At 36.3% G+C, this 19,906-nt stretch overlaps 1 protein-coding gene across 1 annotated transcript; it reads right to left on the bottom strand.

Moving 5' to 3' along the window:
- Positions 1–12,906: 12,906 nt before the first annotated feature.
- Positions 12,907–16,082, bottom strand: LOC138310159 (proprotein convertase subtilisin/kexin type 5-like). The gene is made up of 2 exons (XM_069251284.1): positions 14,115–16,082; positions 12,907–13,152 (listed from the first exon to the last, which is right to left on the bottom strand). Exons 1-2 carry the CDS (start codon positions 16,080–16,082, stop codon positions 12,907–12,909), a joined length of 2,214 nt encoding a protein of 737 aa, XP_069107385.1.
- Between the last annotated feature and the right edge of the window lie 3,824 nt (positions 16,083–19,906).

Here is a 19,906-nt window from a genome sequence, read left to right as displayed (position 1 = left end):
CATCTTAACCTGACCTGTCCTTAAATGACCCCAGCTGTTAATGGGACGCTACACAAACTAAACTCTACACCATCTTAACCTGACCTGTCCTTAAATGACCCCAGCTGTTAATGGGATGCTACACAAACTAAACTCTACACCATCTTAACCTGACCTGTCCTTAAATGACCCCAGCTGTTAATGGGACGCTACACAAACTAAACTCTACACCATCTTAACCTGACCTGTCCTTAAATGACCCCAGCTATTAATGGGACGCTACACAAACCAAATCCTACACCATCTTAACCTGACCTGTCCTTAAATGACCCCAGCTGTTAATGGGACGCTACACAAACTAAACTCTACACCATCTTAACCTGACCTGTCCTTAAATGACCCCAGCTGTTAATGGGACGCTACACAAACCAAATCCTACACCATCTTAACCTGACCTGTCCTTAAATGACCCCAGCTATTAATGGGATGCTACACAAACTAAACTCTACACCATCTTAACCTGACCTGTCCTTAAATGACCCCAGCTGTTAATGGGATGCTACACAAACTAAACTCTACACCATCTTAACCTGACCTGTCCTTAAATGCTGACCGATCAGTCAGAAAATGCACTAGACCCCTTCGGGAACCTGCACATGAAATTTAAGAAAGATCCCTTCAGTACTTTCTGAGAAATAGCGGTAACAAACTTTAACTATCAAAATCCAAGATGGCCGCCGTTCAGCCATCTTGTTGACCGATCGGTCCCAAAATGCAATATGCACAACTAGGGTCCTAGGGGAACTTACATATGAAATTTGAGAAAGATCCCTTCAGTACTTTCTGAGAAATAGCGGTAACAAACTTTAACTATCAAAATCCAAGATGGCCGCCGGTTGGCCATCTTGTCGACCGATCGCTCCCAAAATGCAATATGCACAACTAGGGCCCTAGGGGAACCTACATATGGAATTTGAGAAAGATTCCTTCCGTACTTTCTGGGAAATAGCGGTAACAAACTTTAACTATCAAAATCCAAGATGGCCGCTGGTCGGCCATCTTGTTGACCGATCCGTCCCAAAATGTAATATGCACAACTAGGGTCCTAGGGGAACTTACATGTGAAATTTGAGAAAGATCCCTTCAGTACTTTCTGGGAAATAGCGGTAACAAACTTTAACTATCAAAATCCAAGATGGCCGCCAGTCGGCCATCTTGTCGACCGATCCGTCCCAAAATGCAATATGCACAACTATGGCCCTGGGGGAACCTACATATGAAATTTGAGAAAGATTCCTTCAATACTTTTTGAGAAATAGCGGTAACAAACTTTAACAATCAAAATCCAAGACAGCCACCTGGCGGCCATCTTGTTGACCGATCCGTCCCAAAATGTAATATGCACAACTAGGGTCCTAGGGGAACTTACATGTGAAATTTGAGAAAGATCCCTTCAGTACTTTCTGGGAAATAGCGGTAACAAACTTTAACTATCAAAATCCAAGATGGCCGCCAGTCGGCCATCTTGTTAACTGATTGGTCCCAAAATGCAATATTCACAACTAGGGCCCTAGGGGAACCTACATATGAAATTTGAGAAAGATTCCTTCCGTACTTTCTGGGAAATAGCGGTAACAAACTTTAACTATCAAAATCCAAGATGGCCGCTGGTTGGCCATCTTGTAGACCGATTGGTCCCAAAATGCAATATGCACAACTAGGGCCCTAGGGGAACCTACATGTGAAATTTGAGAAAGATCCCTTCAGTACTTTCTGGGAAATAGAGGTAACAAACTTTAACTATCAAAATCCAAGATGGCCGACGGTCAGCCATCTTGTCGACCGATCCGTCCCAAAATGCAATATGCACAACCTAGGGCCCTAGGGATAAAAATAGAACCTACATGTGAAAATTTGAGAAAGATCCCCCAAAATCAGTATGCACAAACTTCTGGGAAATAGAGGGTAACAAACTTTTGGGAACTAGCTAACAAAAACAATCCAAATCCAAGATGGCCGAGTCGGCCATCTTGTCGACCGATCCGTCCCAAAATGCAATATGCACAACTATGGCCCTGGGGGAACCTACGTATGAAATTTGAGAAAGATCCCTTCAGTACTTTCTGGGAAATAGCGGTAACAAACTTTAACTATCAAAATCCAAGATGGCCGCCAGTCGGCCATCTTGTCGACCGATCCGTCCCAAAATGCAATATGCACAACTATGGCCCTGGGGGAACCTACATATGAAATTTGAGAAAGATTCCTTCAATACTTTTTGAGAAATAGCGGTAACAAACTTTAACAATCAAAATCCAAGACGGCCACCTGGCGGCCATCTTGTTGACCGATCCGTCCCAAAATGTAATATGCACAACTAGGGTCCTAGGGGAACTTACATGTGAAATTTGAGAAAGATCCCTTCAGTACTTTCTGGGAAATAGCGGTAACAAACTTTAACTATCAAAATCCAAGATGGCCGCCAGTCGGCCATCTTGTTGACTGATTGGTCCCAAAATGCAATATTCACAACTAGGGCCCTAGGGGAACCTACATATGAAATTTGAGAAAGATTCCTTCCGTACTTTCTGGGAAATAGCGGTAACAAACTCTAACTATCAAAATCCAAGATGGCCGCTGGTTGGCCATCTTGTAGACCGATTGGTCCCAAAATGCAATATGCACAACTAGGGCCCTAGGGGAACCTACATGTGAAATTTGAGAAAGATCCCTTCAGTACTTTCTGGGAAATAGAGGTAACAAACTTTAACTATCAAAATCCAAGATGGCCGACGGTCGGCCATCTTGTCGACCGATCCGTCCCAAAATGCAATATGCACAACTATGGCCCTGGGGGAACCTACATATGAAATTTGAGAAAGATTCCTTCAATACTTTTTGAGAAATAACGGTAACAAACTTTAACAATCAAAATCCAAGATGGCCACCTGGTGGCCATCTTGTTGACCGATCCGTCCCAAAATGTAATATGCACAACTAGGGCCATAGGGGAACCTACATATGAAATTTGAAAAAGATCCCTTCGGTACTCTCTGAGAAATAGTGGTAACAAGAATTGTTAACGGACGGACGGATGGACGGAAGGACGGACGGACGGACAGACCACGGACCACGGACGAAAGGCGATTTGAATAGCCCACCATCTGATGATGGTGGGCTAAAAACTCTTAACTTATGTACCTGGGGCACTCCAGCTTTTCTCGTAACCGTTTTTACTCCAGCTTTTCTTGTCATCCTTTTTTCATATTAAATATTAGGTTTTGTATCAAGTGCAGTGCCAGACTCCACATGCTTTAGGACTGTAGGCAAAAATGGCTGTAGGAAATGTATATGTACCGACTATCACAGACATTAAGCTGTAGTTTTCCTTGGTAATGAACATGTCTTGATCTATGTATAAATGTAACTTAACTAAATTAACGCATTATTTATCTTCACTATTTATATACAACTCTCATTTTACAGGTCATCCCGAGGGGTACAGTGACCTACATTTAGATTTATTATATTGTCAACAAAAAACTAGGACAGGACAAGATGGGACAGATCCGTAATACTAAAGATGTCCCCCCCCTCCTCCCCATCCAATTTCATGTAGGGGTTATTAGAAGATTCCATCATGAAATATTTTTACTGACTTGCAGACCACACAAAGAAAGTTTAAGGACGACAACAGATATTCAGGTAGATTCTCCTTTTAAAATGACATTAAAAACAGACACAATACTCTTGTAAAATTGTTTAATTTTATTGCTAAAAGATATTTTCATATCAAATGTCGTAAGTGTTTCTGCACTAGCTAACACAGCGACCTAAACATAATATTTACATAAACTTTACACTGGGAAACTCCATTATAAGGTACAGTACATCTATCGGGACAACACTCTCAAAACCTTATCTCATTTAAACAGATCAAATATTCACAAAATATATATGTTCTGCACTTAAAGCATGAATCATTATTTTCTTTCATTCAGTATTTCCCTACACCAGAGTGAAGATCATGTCGCACATTACAGTTAACCACTAGTTAATGTACACTGGGCTGTCACAACTGTTTTATAAATAGAAATATACCTCTCAATAATATCCATTTTAAATGGGAGATTTTTCCCTCCTTAGAGAACCTATTATGTTTGGTGGTAGATCACATTCAATAAGGAACCTAATAACTTGGTGATAAAGATTTCTACAATTTTTTTTTCCGTCACAAGATCTAAATTAAATGTTGTCGTTTCAATACATTAAAACTCATTTTTACCATTGTCTGTTTTATCCTGCGCTTGGTTTATCAAGTTCTACAAGCCTACAGTCATTAAATTTGAATTACTGGTGATGCGTTGGAGCTTGAGAAGCATTTGGTACTGTCTTGTTCTGCTCCTTGCTGAAGACCACCCTTATTCTTTATAAATACATTATTCATATCAAACTTAATTCATTATTCACTTTCCGAATCTTTTAAAACCCTTGTCCCGAAGAAAGCACATTTTCCTTTATTACCATCAATAAAACTTGAAATTGTCAGGACCATTAATCACCTAAAAGTTTGAATAATGATTTCATAAATTTAACACAATAATTATGACCACTTACAATAAGCATTATACACATGATTAATACATTTCATAATATTTCACAAACAAGAGGCCCAAAGGGCCTTAACGGTCATCTGACTACCTTGGCAATAGTAAAATTAATTATATATGGTGTCACTTTGTCAGGACCATGTCAGGATCATTTTCAATTTCTTTCAACAAATTTTATTTCAAACAAGAGGCCCAAGGGCCTTAACATATAGGAAATTAATTAGATATAGTGTCATGGTAGCCATCTTCGATTTGTGATCAACCAGAGATGTAACAATACTTTGTCGGGACCATGTCAGGATCATTTCATGCAAGTTTCAGCCAAATCGCACCGGTAGAACTTGATAAGAAGTTCAAAATGTGTTTTCAAGATGGCCGCTGTGGCAGCCATCTTGGATTTCAGATCAACCCGAAAAATAACAACACTTTATCAGGACTAAGTGAGGATCATTTCATGCAAGTTTCAGTCTAATCGCACCGGTAGAACTTGAGAAGAAGTTCAAAATGTGTTTTCAAGATGGCGGCTGTGGCAGCCATCTTGGGTTTCGGATCAACCAAAAAATAACAACACTTTGTCAGGACCATATTAGGATCTTTTCATGCAAGTTTCAGTCAAATCGCACCGGTAGAACTTGAGAAGAGAAGTTCAAAATGTGTTTTCAAGATGGCGGCTCTGGCGGCCATCTTGGATTTCGGATCGACCCGAAAAATAACAACACTTTGTCGGGACCATGTCAGGATCATTTCATGAAAGTTTCAGCCAAATCGCACCGGTAGAACTTGAGAAGAAGTTCAAAATGTGTTTTCAAGATGGCGGCTGTGGCGGCCATCTTGGATATCGGATCGACCCGAAAAATAACAACACTTTGTCGGGACCATGTCAGGATCATTTCATGCAAGTTTCAGCCCAATCGCACTGGTAGAACTTGAGAAGAAGTTCAAAATGTGTTTTCAAGATGGCGGCTGTGGCAGCCATCTTGGATTTCGGATTGACCCGAAAAATAACAACACTTTGTCGGGACCATGTCAGGATCATTTCATGCAAGTTTCAGCCCAATCGCACCGGTAGAACTTGAGAAGAAGTTCAAAATGTGTTTTCAAGATGGTGGCTGTGGCGGCCATCTTGGATATCGGATCGACCCGAAAAAATAACAACACTTTTGTCGGGACCATGTCAGGATCATTTCATGCAAGTTTCAGTCAAATCGAACCGGTAGAACTTGAGAAGAAGTTCAAAATGTGTTTTCAAGATGGCGGCTGTGGCAGCCATCTTGGATTTCGGATTGACCCGAAAAATAACAACACTTTGTCGGGACCATGTCAGGATCATTTCATGCAAGTTTCAGCCAAATTGCACCGGTAGAACTTGAGAAGAAGTTCAAAATGTGAAAAGTTAACGCACGGCGGACGGCGCACGGCGCACGGCGGACGGCGGACGACGACGGACGAAACATGATGACTATAGGTCATCCTGACCCTTCGGGTCAGATGACCTAAAAAACCACCTTTTGTTGGCAACAGATATGACAGTGATAGCTAAATTCTTTGAAAGTATTAAAAAACAAACAAAAGTAAATTTTAAAATACTGCACAAGACATCAAGTGGTCGCCTGTATCAAGGTGAGATAGACTAATTTACATTTCTAATATGCCAGTTTCATAAATTATGTCTATAACATTAGGGTGAGCTATGAATGTTGATTGTAATTGTTGTCTATTGGGGGTTGTAACCTGAGAAACTCACCGTCCTCTACCCAAGGTCACTCGACTTACTTGACTGACTTACTCGTACAGGTAATTAATGCCACGATCTGTAAATAATTCTAATCTTAAACTTTTCAACCTCTGGTTCAGTCTGCCAACACGACATTATCAACTACAATTATAGAAATAAATGAAATTGAAGGAAATTAAATTTCCAATTTAACAAAAGATCTGTAATAATCTGAAGGTATCTGCTTTCTGATCTGTTATATCTTTTTAATTACTCAAATAAAATTAGCTTGGTCTATAGACTGGTGTACAGAAATCTGGATTTTCACACACCGTTGTAACCTAATATAGTTAATGATATATATAGGAACTTTTCATGTAATCAAATCAAGGGCCATAACTCCAAAAAAGTTTGTTATTGTTATGCATTATCCTACAGATATGAATTGCTGTACATTGAACAGATATGAAACTTTTGACTTTTAAGATTTAAAAATATTATTAAAAGAATGAAATGCACTAATGAGTATAGGAAGAGACTATATGTATTGAGTACAAAAATGTCATGTCTAGCTGACTGGTCCCAGCGTCTATAACATCTGTAATTGATAAACATTTTAATTTACACTGATTAGATAGGACGTATAGCATTTAATCATATGATGCTGAAATTGATACTGTTAGTTTAATCAACTCTAGCTGTATTTGTTCTGATTAGAGTTTAAGGGGTATTGTTTGTGTAATTATACACACCTATACACACAAACTGGATTAAAGTAGGATGATATAGCTGTATTTGTTCTGATTAGAGTTTAAGGGGTATTGTTTGTGTATAATTATACACACCTATACACACAAACTGGATTAAAGTAGGATGATATAGCTGTATTTGTTCTGATTAGAGTTTAAGGGGTATTGTTTGTGTATAATTATACACACCTATACACACAAACTGGATTAAAGTAGGATGATATAGCTGTATTTGTTCTGATTAGAGTTTAAGGGGTATTGTTTGTGTAATTATACACACCTATACACACAAACTGGATTAAAGTAGGATGATATAGCTGTATTTGTTCTGATTAGAGTTTAAGGGGTATTGTTTGTGTAATTATACACACCTATACACACAAACTGGATTAAAGTAGGATGATATAGCTGTATTTGTTCTGATTAGAGTTTAAGGGGTATTGTTTGTGTATAATTATACACACCTATACACACAAACTGGACGTAGGATGATATAGCTGTATTTGTTCTGATTAGAGTTTAAGGGGTATTGTTTGTGTATAATTATACACACCTATACACACAAACTGGATTAAAGTAGGATGATATAGCTGTATTTGTTCTGATTAGAGTTTAAGGGGTATTGTTTGTGTATAATTATACACACCTATACACACAAACTGGATTAAAGTAGGATGATATAGCTGTATTTGTTCTGATTAGAGTTTAAGGGGTATTGTTTGTGTATAATTATACACACCTATACACACAAACTGGATTAAAGTAGGATGATATAGCTGTATTTGTTCTGATTAGAGTTTAAGGGGTATTGTTTGTGTATAATTATATACACCAACTACACACCTATACACACAAACTGGATTAAAGTAGGATGATATAGCTGTATTTGTTCTGATTAGAGTTTAAGGGGTATTGTTTGTGTATAATTATACACACCTATACACACAAACTGGATTAAAGTAGGATGAAATAGCTGTATTTGTTCTGATTAGAGTTTAAGGGGTATTGTTTGTGTAATTATACACACCTATACACACAAACTGGATTAAAGTAGGATGATATAGCTGTATTTGTTCTGATTAGAGTTTAAGGGGTATTGTTTGTGTATAATTATACACACCTATACACACAAACTGGATTAAAGTAGGATGATATAGCTGTATTTGTTCTGATTAGAGTTTAAGGGGTATTGTTTGTGTAATTAAATACACACCTATACACACAAACTGGATTAAAGTAGGATGATATAGCTGTATTTGTTCTGATTAGAGTTTAAGGGGTATTGTTTGTGTAATTATACACACCTATACACACAAACTGGATTAAAGTAGGATGATATAGCTGTATTTGTTCTGATTAGAGTTTAAGGGGTATTGTTTGTGTATAATTATACACACCTATACACACAAACTGGATTAAAGTAGGATGAAATAGCTGTATTTGTTCTGATTAGAGTTTAAGGGGTATTGTTTGTGTATAATTATACACACCTATACACACAAACTGGATTAAAGTAGGATGATATAGCTGTATTTGTTCTGATTAGAGTTTAAGGGGTATTGTTTGTGTATAATTATACACACCTATACACACAAACTAAAGTAGGATGATATAGCTGTATTTGTTCTGATTAGAGTTTGAGGGGTATTGTTTGTGTATAATTATACACACCTATACACACAAACTGGATTAAAGTAGGATGATATAGCTGTATTTGTTCTGATTAGAGTTTGAGGGGTATTGTTTGTGTAATTATACACACCTATACACACAAACTGGATTAAAGTAGGATGATATAGCTGTATTTGTTCTGATTAGAGTTTAAGGGGTATTGTTTGTGTATAATTATACACACCTATAACACAAACTGATTAAAGTAGGATGAATATAGCTGTATTTGTTCTGATTAGAGTTTAAGGGGTATTGTTTGTGTATAATTATACACACCTATACACACAAACTGGATTAAAGTAGGATGATATAGCTGTATTTGTTCTGATTAGAGTTTAAGGGGTATTGTTTGTGTATAATTATACACACCTATACACACAAACTAAAGTAGGATGAAATAGCTGTATTTGTTCTGATTAGAGTTTGAGGGGTATTGTTTGTGTATAATTATACACACCTATACACACAAACTGGATTAAAGTAGGATGATATAGCTGTATTTGTTCTGATTAGAGTTTAGGGGTATTGTTGTGTATAATTATACACACCTATACACAACCTAAGTAGGATGATATAGCTGTATTTGTTCTGATTAGAGTTTAAGGGGTATTGTTTGTGTATAATTATACACACCTATACACACAAACTAAAGTAGGATGATATAGCTGTATTTGTTCTGATTAGAGTTTAAGGGGTATTGTTTGTGTATAATTATACACACCTATACACACAAACTGGATTAAAGTAGGATGAAATAGCTGTATTTGTTCTGATTAGAGTTTAAGGGGTATTGTTTGTGTATAATTATACACACCTATACACACAAACTAAAGTAGGATGAAATAGCTGTATTTGTTCTGATTAGAGTTTAAGGGGTATTGTTTGTGTATAATTATACACACCTATACACACAAACTGGATTAAAGTAGGATGATATAGCTGTATTTGTTCTGATTAGAGTTTAAGGGGTATTGTTTGTGTATAATTATACACACCTATACACACAAACTAAAGTAGGATGATATAGCTGTATTTGTTCTGATTAGAGTTTGAGGGGTATTGTTTGTGTATAATTATACACACCTATACACACAAACTGGATTAAAGTAGGATGATATAGCTGTATTTGTTCTGATTAGAGTTTGAGGGGTATTGTTTGTGTATAATTATACACACCTATACACACAAACTAAAGTAGGATGACATGGATGCATTTGATAAATTAATACTGTTAATATGATCATGTGAATATGTTCTGTATCATGAGTCAGACTTTGGCCTACTATTATATAATCTATGTAAATCCCAAGCTTAGTGATGCTCACATCTTTTTGTCCAACATGCATGATTTTCTATAGAGAATTCGTACTAGAGTAGGCATTGGTTTTTCTTCATTTGTCTTTTTTGGCTTTATAGGCGGTTCATGTAATAGAGTTTTGTAGGCCTCCGATACAATGCCTGGTGTTGCTGATATTAAATGTTCTGTGATATGGATGACTTCAATGTGCCTTGCAGGCTGTTCCTATATTGGATATTACGGTTGTGGGACCAATTTATTTTTATTTTTATATTTTGTTTCCAACATGTCTTGTTTGTTTAAATTAATGATAATTGTTTAAATTAATGATAATTAGAAAAAAATACAGTTTCACTTCAATATGATCGAAGGTGCTGACTGGTGTTTTTATTATTAAAGCATGTTTATACAAAGGAAATACATTGTGATTCTAATTTCTGTAGGTCGTTTACCAGTTAACAATTATGACTGTCAGTTTATATTTAATAAAGTTGTCTCTTTCAGCCAGCACTTTAAACGGTAATGGAACTTTTGATGTACATTGTACTTATTGATGAGAGACAATTCCTATGACAATTTTGTCAGTATTTTCGATTCTATACACGTACTGTATTTCAGAATTATAAAAGGTAATGCATGGATGAATTCACTTATAATTATGATTTCGTTAAAGAAGTGAGAATTTTACTACGATATTTGTCTTTGTTATTAGTTCTGTAAATAGGCAAAACCCTCGAACAGACATGCACTTGGGTGTTAGTTAAGAATAATGAAAATATATTTTTAGTTACATTCTGTTGGATCTTTACCATTTTCAATTTGTTGTTAGTTTTGTGAAAACGTAAAAGATTACTAGATCTTAGGAAGCATACCAGACAACCATGTGCTGACTCTCCCTTAAACTGTCTTTAACCGTCATACATGGCAGTCACATGAGAGAGATAAGGTAACAATGACGGGTAAATATCACATCCTTAGAGTGTAAAGCATGGTTTTACATGTAATTCATTAAGAATATACAAATATTTATCCTACAATCTGATTAAAATACAAATCCTTAGTATCACTACGGTTTATTGAACTGAGTGGTAATAAAGATATTATTTCATTCTGCAGCCTACACTGGCATTGTCATATATACTTACTTGTAACATATTCGGTACTAACTGAAAATGCGGTTTATCGTGGTTATGGCGTTAAAAAATAACTTCTGTAACTGAAGAAAACTACTTATTTGTGTCTGCTCCAACCGTTTGTCAGCGGTGGAGTATCTTTTAATAAGTTGCAGGATAAATAGTTAACAAGGTCAGTGCCTTAAAGCCTAAGCTATGTTTCTGGCTCTGTGACTTCCCCAACCAGGCAGATATTTTATACACTGCTAATGTATTTTCTATATATAGATTGCACATTGACTAACGACACAAACGTAATATATATAATACAGTTTCCTAGGAAACTACACATCGCACACATGGGGGCAGTCATTACATGACCCTGTCTTAGTTGGCATGCTTCAGTGGTGTAGCACTATAAAAGGGCAACAGTTCCACTATACAAGAAGACACAACACCAATATACCGCAGTCTCCCAAAACACGCACCTTACATTACATACACGCTGTGCACAAAATATATGAGAGGCCGTCCTTACTTAACCCTGACTGTTAATAGGACGTTAAAGTGAACAGTCGGGCAAGGATGGCTAAAGTCGGTAAAAATAGTGTGAATGTATCCAGTATAATTTCTTATGAAATGGAAAAATAAAATCTCTCGTCAAAATCTATCTGCGTACGAAGAAATTAATTTCTACCACAATTGGTGCTGTTATTCAACTCTCAGGGTATCAAATAAACGATGCAGCTGTTGATTAACAATTTGTTTATACCACACGTGGTATAAACTATGTACGCATTCTGATTGGCTGACACGATGCACTTTGACGTCTTTCTCAGTGTCGTATCATCTTTTGTCAACGTCATCAATAATCGAGTGACGTCATGTTATGCTGTGATCGCCGCTTGACACCAAAACTGCTGTTGGATTGAGTACTTATCCTCGTCGTATTTCTATCGGCTAAAATCGGATATTATTGTGGTAGAAACAGGTCACACGACTTGTGGTTGTTGGATATGGAATTTATTCCACACTCGTAAGTTATTTTTTTAAAAGTTACAAAAGACACTCGCTAAAGCTCGTGTCTTTTGTAACTTTTAAAAAATAACTCACTCGTGTTGAATAAATTCCATATCCAATAACCACTCGTTGTGTAACCTCTATTTAAAGTATGGGAATTCTAAAACGTCCTCCCGGCTCACTATGTCCGTGGTTACATTTCCACACAGCCTCGCTTTCGATGCTTTCAACTTTTCTTTACTTTAATGGTCAGAACTGGGAAACCAAGCAGAACGAACTTGACCGTCGTATTGATATGTGAGAACTTTTGGAAGGCCAATGAACGCATTTAGACTGGTTTTCTTTGCCCGACTATTCACTTTAATTGATAAAACAAACACATGATTTAATATCTAACCGAAATGATTTGGACCTTGATAAAATTATGTGTCCTTTGTCACTGCACGATATGATAGATCAGGCAGCAAGTCTAACGAACTCAAAGTAACAATGCAGTCAATTAAAAAAATACAAAGAGAGACTGCGTTGATAGTGGATCTCTTGTCCTTTTTATAGTGTTACATCACTGATGCACGCTCCTCATTAGCACTCGTGGGGAATGTTAACACTATGATGGCTCATTGTGTGTTACTGTTAGAGCCATTGTCGTCTGTAATCATTTAACCTTTTCCTTCAAGTTTGTTTCTTCATTGATATTCATTTCACCGTCATATACATTTCCATGTAATAGTTCATTTCTTCCTGTATGACGAACCTAAATGTTACTTGTCTCTGGGTCTGAAAAGCCACTGTTATCTAGACCTGTTTCAGTCTTCGTTGTGTCCATTGTTGCACCAGTAAGATCTTTTTCCGTATCACATCCTCGCCCGTGTTGTGATAAATCTCCCTCAAAATGTATTGTTGAGGTTGCACATTCATACTTTACGGAGTTGTTAGTATTTTCTCTTCTCTGTGGTTTTGCAGATTCATCTGCCATAGCCGCAGCGTCTGGGCTGTTACTCTAAAACAATGCACCGGATAACATTGCAACACAAATAGAAACATCACAGTGATGATATCCTGACAATAAGACACAGTGCATTGTTACTTAAATTTATCTGACAGCAAAAATTATCACAATTCATAAAGACTGACTTAATATACTTAACATAAATTAGGTAATTATCATACCTTTATTTAGACTAGAACCATTCCTTTATCCAACAAGGACATAGTCATTCAGATCCTCCGCCAATGGAGATATCAAAGCTGAAGTAAGTTTGATTGTGGAGACTTATTTGTATGGAAAAAAAAAACAGGAAAAAGGAAGTTGAGCTAAAGAAAGATGGAGTATAATTCAAGTAGAGCGGGCCTGCAATTGTTGAATCAGGTATACAGCCTTGACATTTATATTAGACTATATACACAAAGATGGGTGGAGTTTTGCAAAGTATCATTTACCATGATATTTTCAGCAATGTTTCCATGGTTACGGAAAAAATGCAAAAAATTAAAACCTAAAAATAGCAAAAGGCACTACTAGACCATAAGACCAATGTGTCTATGAAGTTTCGTGGAAATATCTCTTCTGGTTTTAGAGTTATGCTCCGGAAACGAACCTGGTACAAAAATATGATATTTTCAGCAATGTTTCCATGGTTACGGAAAAAATGCAAAAAATGAAAACCTATAAATAGCAAAAGGCACTACTAGACTATAAGACCAATGTTTGTATGAAGTTTCGTGGAAATATCTCTACTGGTTTTAGAGTTATGCTCCGGAAACCATTCGTACGGACGGACGGAACCCATTTGTAGGACGGAACCCAACGAAGTTGGCGGGGGATAATAAATAAAGTGTATCTTTATGAAAGCGAAATTCAAATTGCTAAAATGCTGAGGTTGAGTACTGAGAGATAAATGCCTCTTGAACATTTTGATTACATAAAATGTAGCATACTTTATACATAGTTGTGGTACTTACTTTATTACGGGGTATAGTTGGTGTTTTACACATGAAGAAGACTCCAATTATACCGAGCACAGCAATCACAAATGTCACCAGAATGGCAGCAACAAGGCCAGGGGACATCGGGATACACTTCTGTTCTAATTTAGAGAAGCTTTCGGTGATTGAACAAGGTTGTAGACACCTAGAGTCAGTTTTAATGGGATCGGACGCTGGACATGTCTTCTCGCAGGTTCTCGTCGACTCTACGGCACGGTGCGATTCTGGACAGCTATCAACACAAAATGCCCCGAATGTAATAGTGGGACAGTTTGAATAGCATCGCATGGAGTCTTTTTCTTTAGCATATTTCTCATGAAATGTGTATGGATGAGATGGTGGACAGTGGTCTAGACATCGTTGTCCCATAGCAAAATTTGGACACTTGTTTACACACCACACTTCGTTAAAATTAAACTGCTTTTCCGTACATTTTTTTCGACATATCTGTCCACGTGTAGAATTCTCTACAAATCTAAAGCTATCGGGACATTTTGTTGTATTCTCACATACATTGTTCACAACTAGCTTCTGTCCACATGTCACAGTACATCTGTTACCATCCCGGACCAATGGAGGTTTACATTCATTCACACAAATGAAACCTTGTGGAGAGGGTGCTGTCAAATTGAAATTTTTTGGACATTCCTTCACACACGTATTGTTCAGCACAATCGGACTACTATCTGGACACGTTCTGTAACAGGTGCGGTTTAATTTAACGTTAGGAAGGCATGTTTCCACACAGCGTCCATCCTGTTGATTCAATACGTGTGATACTGGACATTTTGAAACACAGTTTTGACCTAATACGAACGGTGCATTCCTTGGACAGAAATAAACACATTCGGTACGATTGAATATATATCCGTTACAAGTTTTATTGCATGTATTTTGGACGTGAAAAGTATTTCTTGGACATTCCTTTACACATGTGCGGTTCGGTTGATAGCTTGGTAAATAGGATGGACATTGATCGTAGCAATGATTTTTCCATTTGAAACTTGTATCTGGACACTCTTTAACACATATGTAAATATGATAATGAGAATTAAAAGTCCTTCGATATATCGATTCATCTGATGAACAATTATGGATACACCTTGGCACTCTAAATATAACAGTTTTGTCCGGACAGGTGTCGATACAATCCATGTTATATGAAATTTCCGCGAAGTTTTGTTCAGCACATTTATCTAGACAGGAACTAGACACAAATGTCATTTTGTAGGTATCCCACATATGTAACGTCGCAAAGTACTGATGCGATGACGGACACATTTTCGCACATACGTTATTGTTGATGACATATGAAGAATTTTTCGGACACGAACTCTGACATTTACCATTGTAAGCAACAAAACCATCCGGACATTCGACTAGGCACTTACCATTATAAACAATCGGATAGAGCGATGGACATTTTGTCACACATGTATTATTATAGAGTAACAGGCTCCCCAAACATCTGCATTCGTATCTATACCAGTCAGGCCCTATATTAGTATCACATGATGATACGCAGAACTTAATATATGGTTGCCAAGATCTAAACTTAACAACATATTTTAGCGGACATGACGCAACACACGCTTGATTCAACACATATTCACTATCAACACAATGTTCCATGCATACTCCAGAGTTATCAACAAGATTTATTGGACATTTAGAGACACATGTACCGTTGTATATAGTTGAATTTTCTTTAGGACACTTAGACAAACCGGAACTGTTTGACAATAGCATGTCGTCAGGACATTTTTCCAAGCAGTGGTTGTGGTACAGCTTTTGGTGTGGACGACATTGTTCCATGCACGTGTAGGGTGGTGCACTGCCTTCTAACAGCTTGTGATCAGAAGGGCAGTTGTAAACACAGGATGCATTAAACACATACATACGCTTATCACAGGTATGTACACACGTAATACCATCGGAAAACATGTCGCCAGGGCAACTAGCAATGCATATTAGAATACCGAATGGGAATCTTCGTTTCATGACGTATACAAGCGGCGCATCGCCTGGGCATGATTCCATACATGTTCTGTTCCAAAGGAACTCCAATCCTTTAGGACATGCAGCCTTGCAAATATATCCGTCGAGGAAAGTGATATCTGGGCATGAGTTTAAGCAGAATTTGGTATCGAAAGCCTCAACGATGAAAGAGGCTTCTTTTGGGCAGACTGCTCGACATGTTTTATTATATCGGAACATATCAGTCGGGCAGACGCGGACACATGTTTTATTGTTACGAACATTAATATATATTTACACTTGCTAGGCTTGATCACTATACGTAAGTACTAGCCGATTTTGTTTACCATAACTGCATGGTAACATTGAACTTTGAACTTGCGTATGAAAATATTCTATGCAACGTAAAGGGGCTACTTTTTTAAAAGAAACACATGGCTTTGTTTACATTTTGACGTAACATTACGTGTATATTGCTGTTTTTATATTCATATATGATACAAACATTTTTTAAATTAATAATTGTATAAAGAAACGGGAAAAATATCCCGACCGGGGCGACGTGAAGCGCTTTCATTTTTGTTAAAAATAATGGATGTCAAATGTAAACATTACCTCTGTGTCTGTGTCCTACGATCGAGTCTTTTGGGTTGACGGGCGTGAGACCCACTGACAGAGATAGGTCAGTTATAAACATATTCTCTTGTCTTTGTTCTTTGAGAAATTAATCATGTGTATTATAAAAACATGCACCGCTTGTAATCCACGTGTTGACAGTCACACGTCACCACAAATACATTGTATCCATCGAACACAAGTGAAGTTGTTTCATCTATAGATGGCGATGGATCTAAGCGTAGATTATATAATCACATGGCTCCGAAGGATGTAATATCGTCAAGTCAGACGACAATCTCAAACAAATTTAGCTACTTGAACATCGGTGTTTTGACAACTTCGGAAAACTCCAGTGTGTAAGCGTTCGTCAGCCTCGCCTCGCTTCACAATAACGGTCACCGAGTTCACACATGTGGCCGAGTACAAATACTTTATGTTATTACGCTATATATTAACTTTTAGCAAAATTGAATACCTATATAAAGTTCTGATATGATTAAATAAAATTATCACTGAAATTTACTCTGTTTGTCATGTTCATTTTACATTATAATATTGAACTTTTTTTCGTCGCGGAAGAATAATTCTATCCTACGTGAAGAGTCATCATTCGCTATTCAATTGAGTAAGCTCCTCCCACTTTTGACCGACTTTTATTGAATAATTACGTCACTTTCAAATGACGATTTTATTGCATAAAATATAAAAAGTCTTGTGAGTGTAAATATAGGGATTGGATTTCGTTTTTATGTTAACCATGCTTGTATGGAGCAATTCCTCTAAGAATATATTCAATATGGGGCCCTAACGCTGAAAGTTCGTCTGACAGAGAGCACAATGCAACTTCACTGACCAAACCTCAATCAATCAACGTTGTCTTGTAGTCCGTCTGTAACGTTTTGTATGCAGTTTATGACACTAATTTCCTATTCACACAACCTACGCATTATAGTGAGATCACCTATGCAGGCATATTATGATCAAAATCTATAAATTAAAGTGGTAGTTTAAAAGCGAAAATAGTTGTATTATTATATAAACATGTAGACCCTTACCCTCAGTTTGTTACATTTTATAAAATGTAGTCCCTTACTCCCAGTTTGTTACATCATTATTATATAAAATGTAGACCCTTACTCTCAGTTTGTTACATCATTATTATATAAAAATGTAGACCCTTACTCTCAGTGTGTTACATATTTATTATATAAAAATGTAGACCCTTACTCACAGTTTGTTACATCATTATTATATAAAAATAAAGACCTTATACTCTCAGTTTGTTACATCATTATTATATAAAAATGTAGTAGACCCTTATTCTCAGTTTGTTACATCATTATTATTATATAAAAAATGTAGACCCTTACTCACAGTTTGTTACATCATTATTATATAAAAATATAGACCCTTACTCTCAGTTTGTTACATCATTATTACACAAAAATGTAGACCCTTACTCTCAGTGTGTTACATATTCATTATATAAAAATGTAGACCCTTACTCTCAGTTTGTTACATCATTATTATATAAAAATCTAGACCCTTACTCTCAGTTTGTTACATCATTATTATATAAATATATAGACCCTTACTCTCAGTTTGTTACATCATTATTATATAAAATATAGACCCTTACTCACAGTTTGTTACATCATTATTATATAAAAATAACCCTTACTCACAGTTTGTACATCATTATTACATACCCTTACTCTCAGTTTGTTACATCATTATTATATAAAAATGTAGACCTTACTCTCAGTTGTTAAATATAGACCCTTACTCACAGTTTGTTACATCATTATTATATAAAAATGTAGACCCTTATTCTCAGTTTGTTACATCATTATTACATAAAACTGTAGACCCTTACTCTCTGTTTGTTTTTATTATACAAAAATGTAGACCCTTACTCTTGGTTTTTTCCCACCATTATTATATAAACTTGTAGACTCTTACACCATTATATCATCCTTACGCTCAGTTTGTTACAAAAACAAATGGACATAACCTATATAGTTCCACGTGATAGACCATGGGGCAAATGACACATCTTATTTCACATCGAACCAGATCTTTCTCAGTTCGTTATATAAAATGAAGCGATAACAATAATATTACACAATATGTTAAAAGCAAAATATACATGTATTTATATCTGGACTAGAGCCCAAGAGGACATAAAATATGTCTTCGTTTGTTAATTGTAAATTAACGTAAAGGATTAACGTGTGATTAAAGTTGGTAATAATCTGCAGTTTATTTTGGCGCAATCAAATTTTATCGCAAAAGCTATATCTATCATGTTAGCGCAATGATGAATAGAATTAACACAATCCTATCTAACAGCTAAAATCATATTACCTCTAAAATGTGTACGTTAACTTTACAGTTCATGGCTGTTAATAGGACGTTAATAAATCAAACAAACAAACTTTACAGCAAAAATCTTACAGACCTAAATGGTGGATATTACCTGTATCGCTGTAATCTGTTATTGACAATGCTATAATTCTTAATATACTGTTCTTGAACTGCAAAGTGGTAAAGATGTTCCCACATATTACCACAAGCGCTCCATCTCATTTCTGTGTTTGAATCTCATGTGGAGCAGTTGCCAGGTACTGACAGTATTCCGGTGGTATTTCTTCGTGTACTCCGTCTTTCCTCTACCATCAAAACATTTCACATCCTTAAATGGTCTTGGTTGTAATTAATAGGAGTTTTAAAAACTTTTAACATGTCGTGCTCATTTGACAAAGCATTGTTAATCTACACAGAATGCAGAATGTAATAACGAACTTTGAAATAGTATCATATATACATAATTATACTCGGCTATTGTCATATCGGAAAGAGACCCATTCAAGTACAAGCGTTTTAGCGTCAAGTATATCACTTATTAATTCTGTTTTGATGAAAGTAGCACAATGATTTATTCACTGTAGAACGATGCTTTTCTATATATTGCAGATGTTTGATATTATTTAATGACGGTGCATCTTAAAATTGTCCAAGCTCAACTAATAAGGACATAATCATATCACGTGACAACATACCGATGTCTTAAAAAGCGTGAATATTTTCAATCGATTCAAATAATATTCCAATCAAAACAAAACAATGACATTTTTTTTCAAACTAAATTTGACTTTTTGAATGGCCAATTC

Source organism: Argopecten irradians, chromosome 16, assembly GCF_041381155.1.
Source record: "Argopecten irradians isolate NY chromosome 16, Ai_NY, whole genome shotgun sequence".
NCBI lineage: Eukaryota > Metazoa > Mollusca > Bivalvia > Pectinida > Pectinidae > Argopecten > Argopecten irradians.
Note: the sequence above shows the minus strand (reverse complement) of the source record. Positions and strands in the feature narration are given on the sequence as shown.

Bases quoted from the DNA above. Each gene is read 5' to 3' on its own strand.
- LOC138310159 (XM_069251284.1), bottom strand. From the start codon at position 16,082: ATGTTTTCCGATGGTATTACGTGTGTACATACCTGTGATAAGCGTATG. The intron at 13,153-14,114 runs GTAAGTACCACA...GCATTGTTTTAG, and splicing joins CAACTATACCCCGTAATAAA to AGTAACAGCCCAGACGCTGC.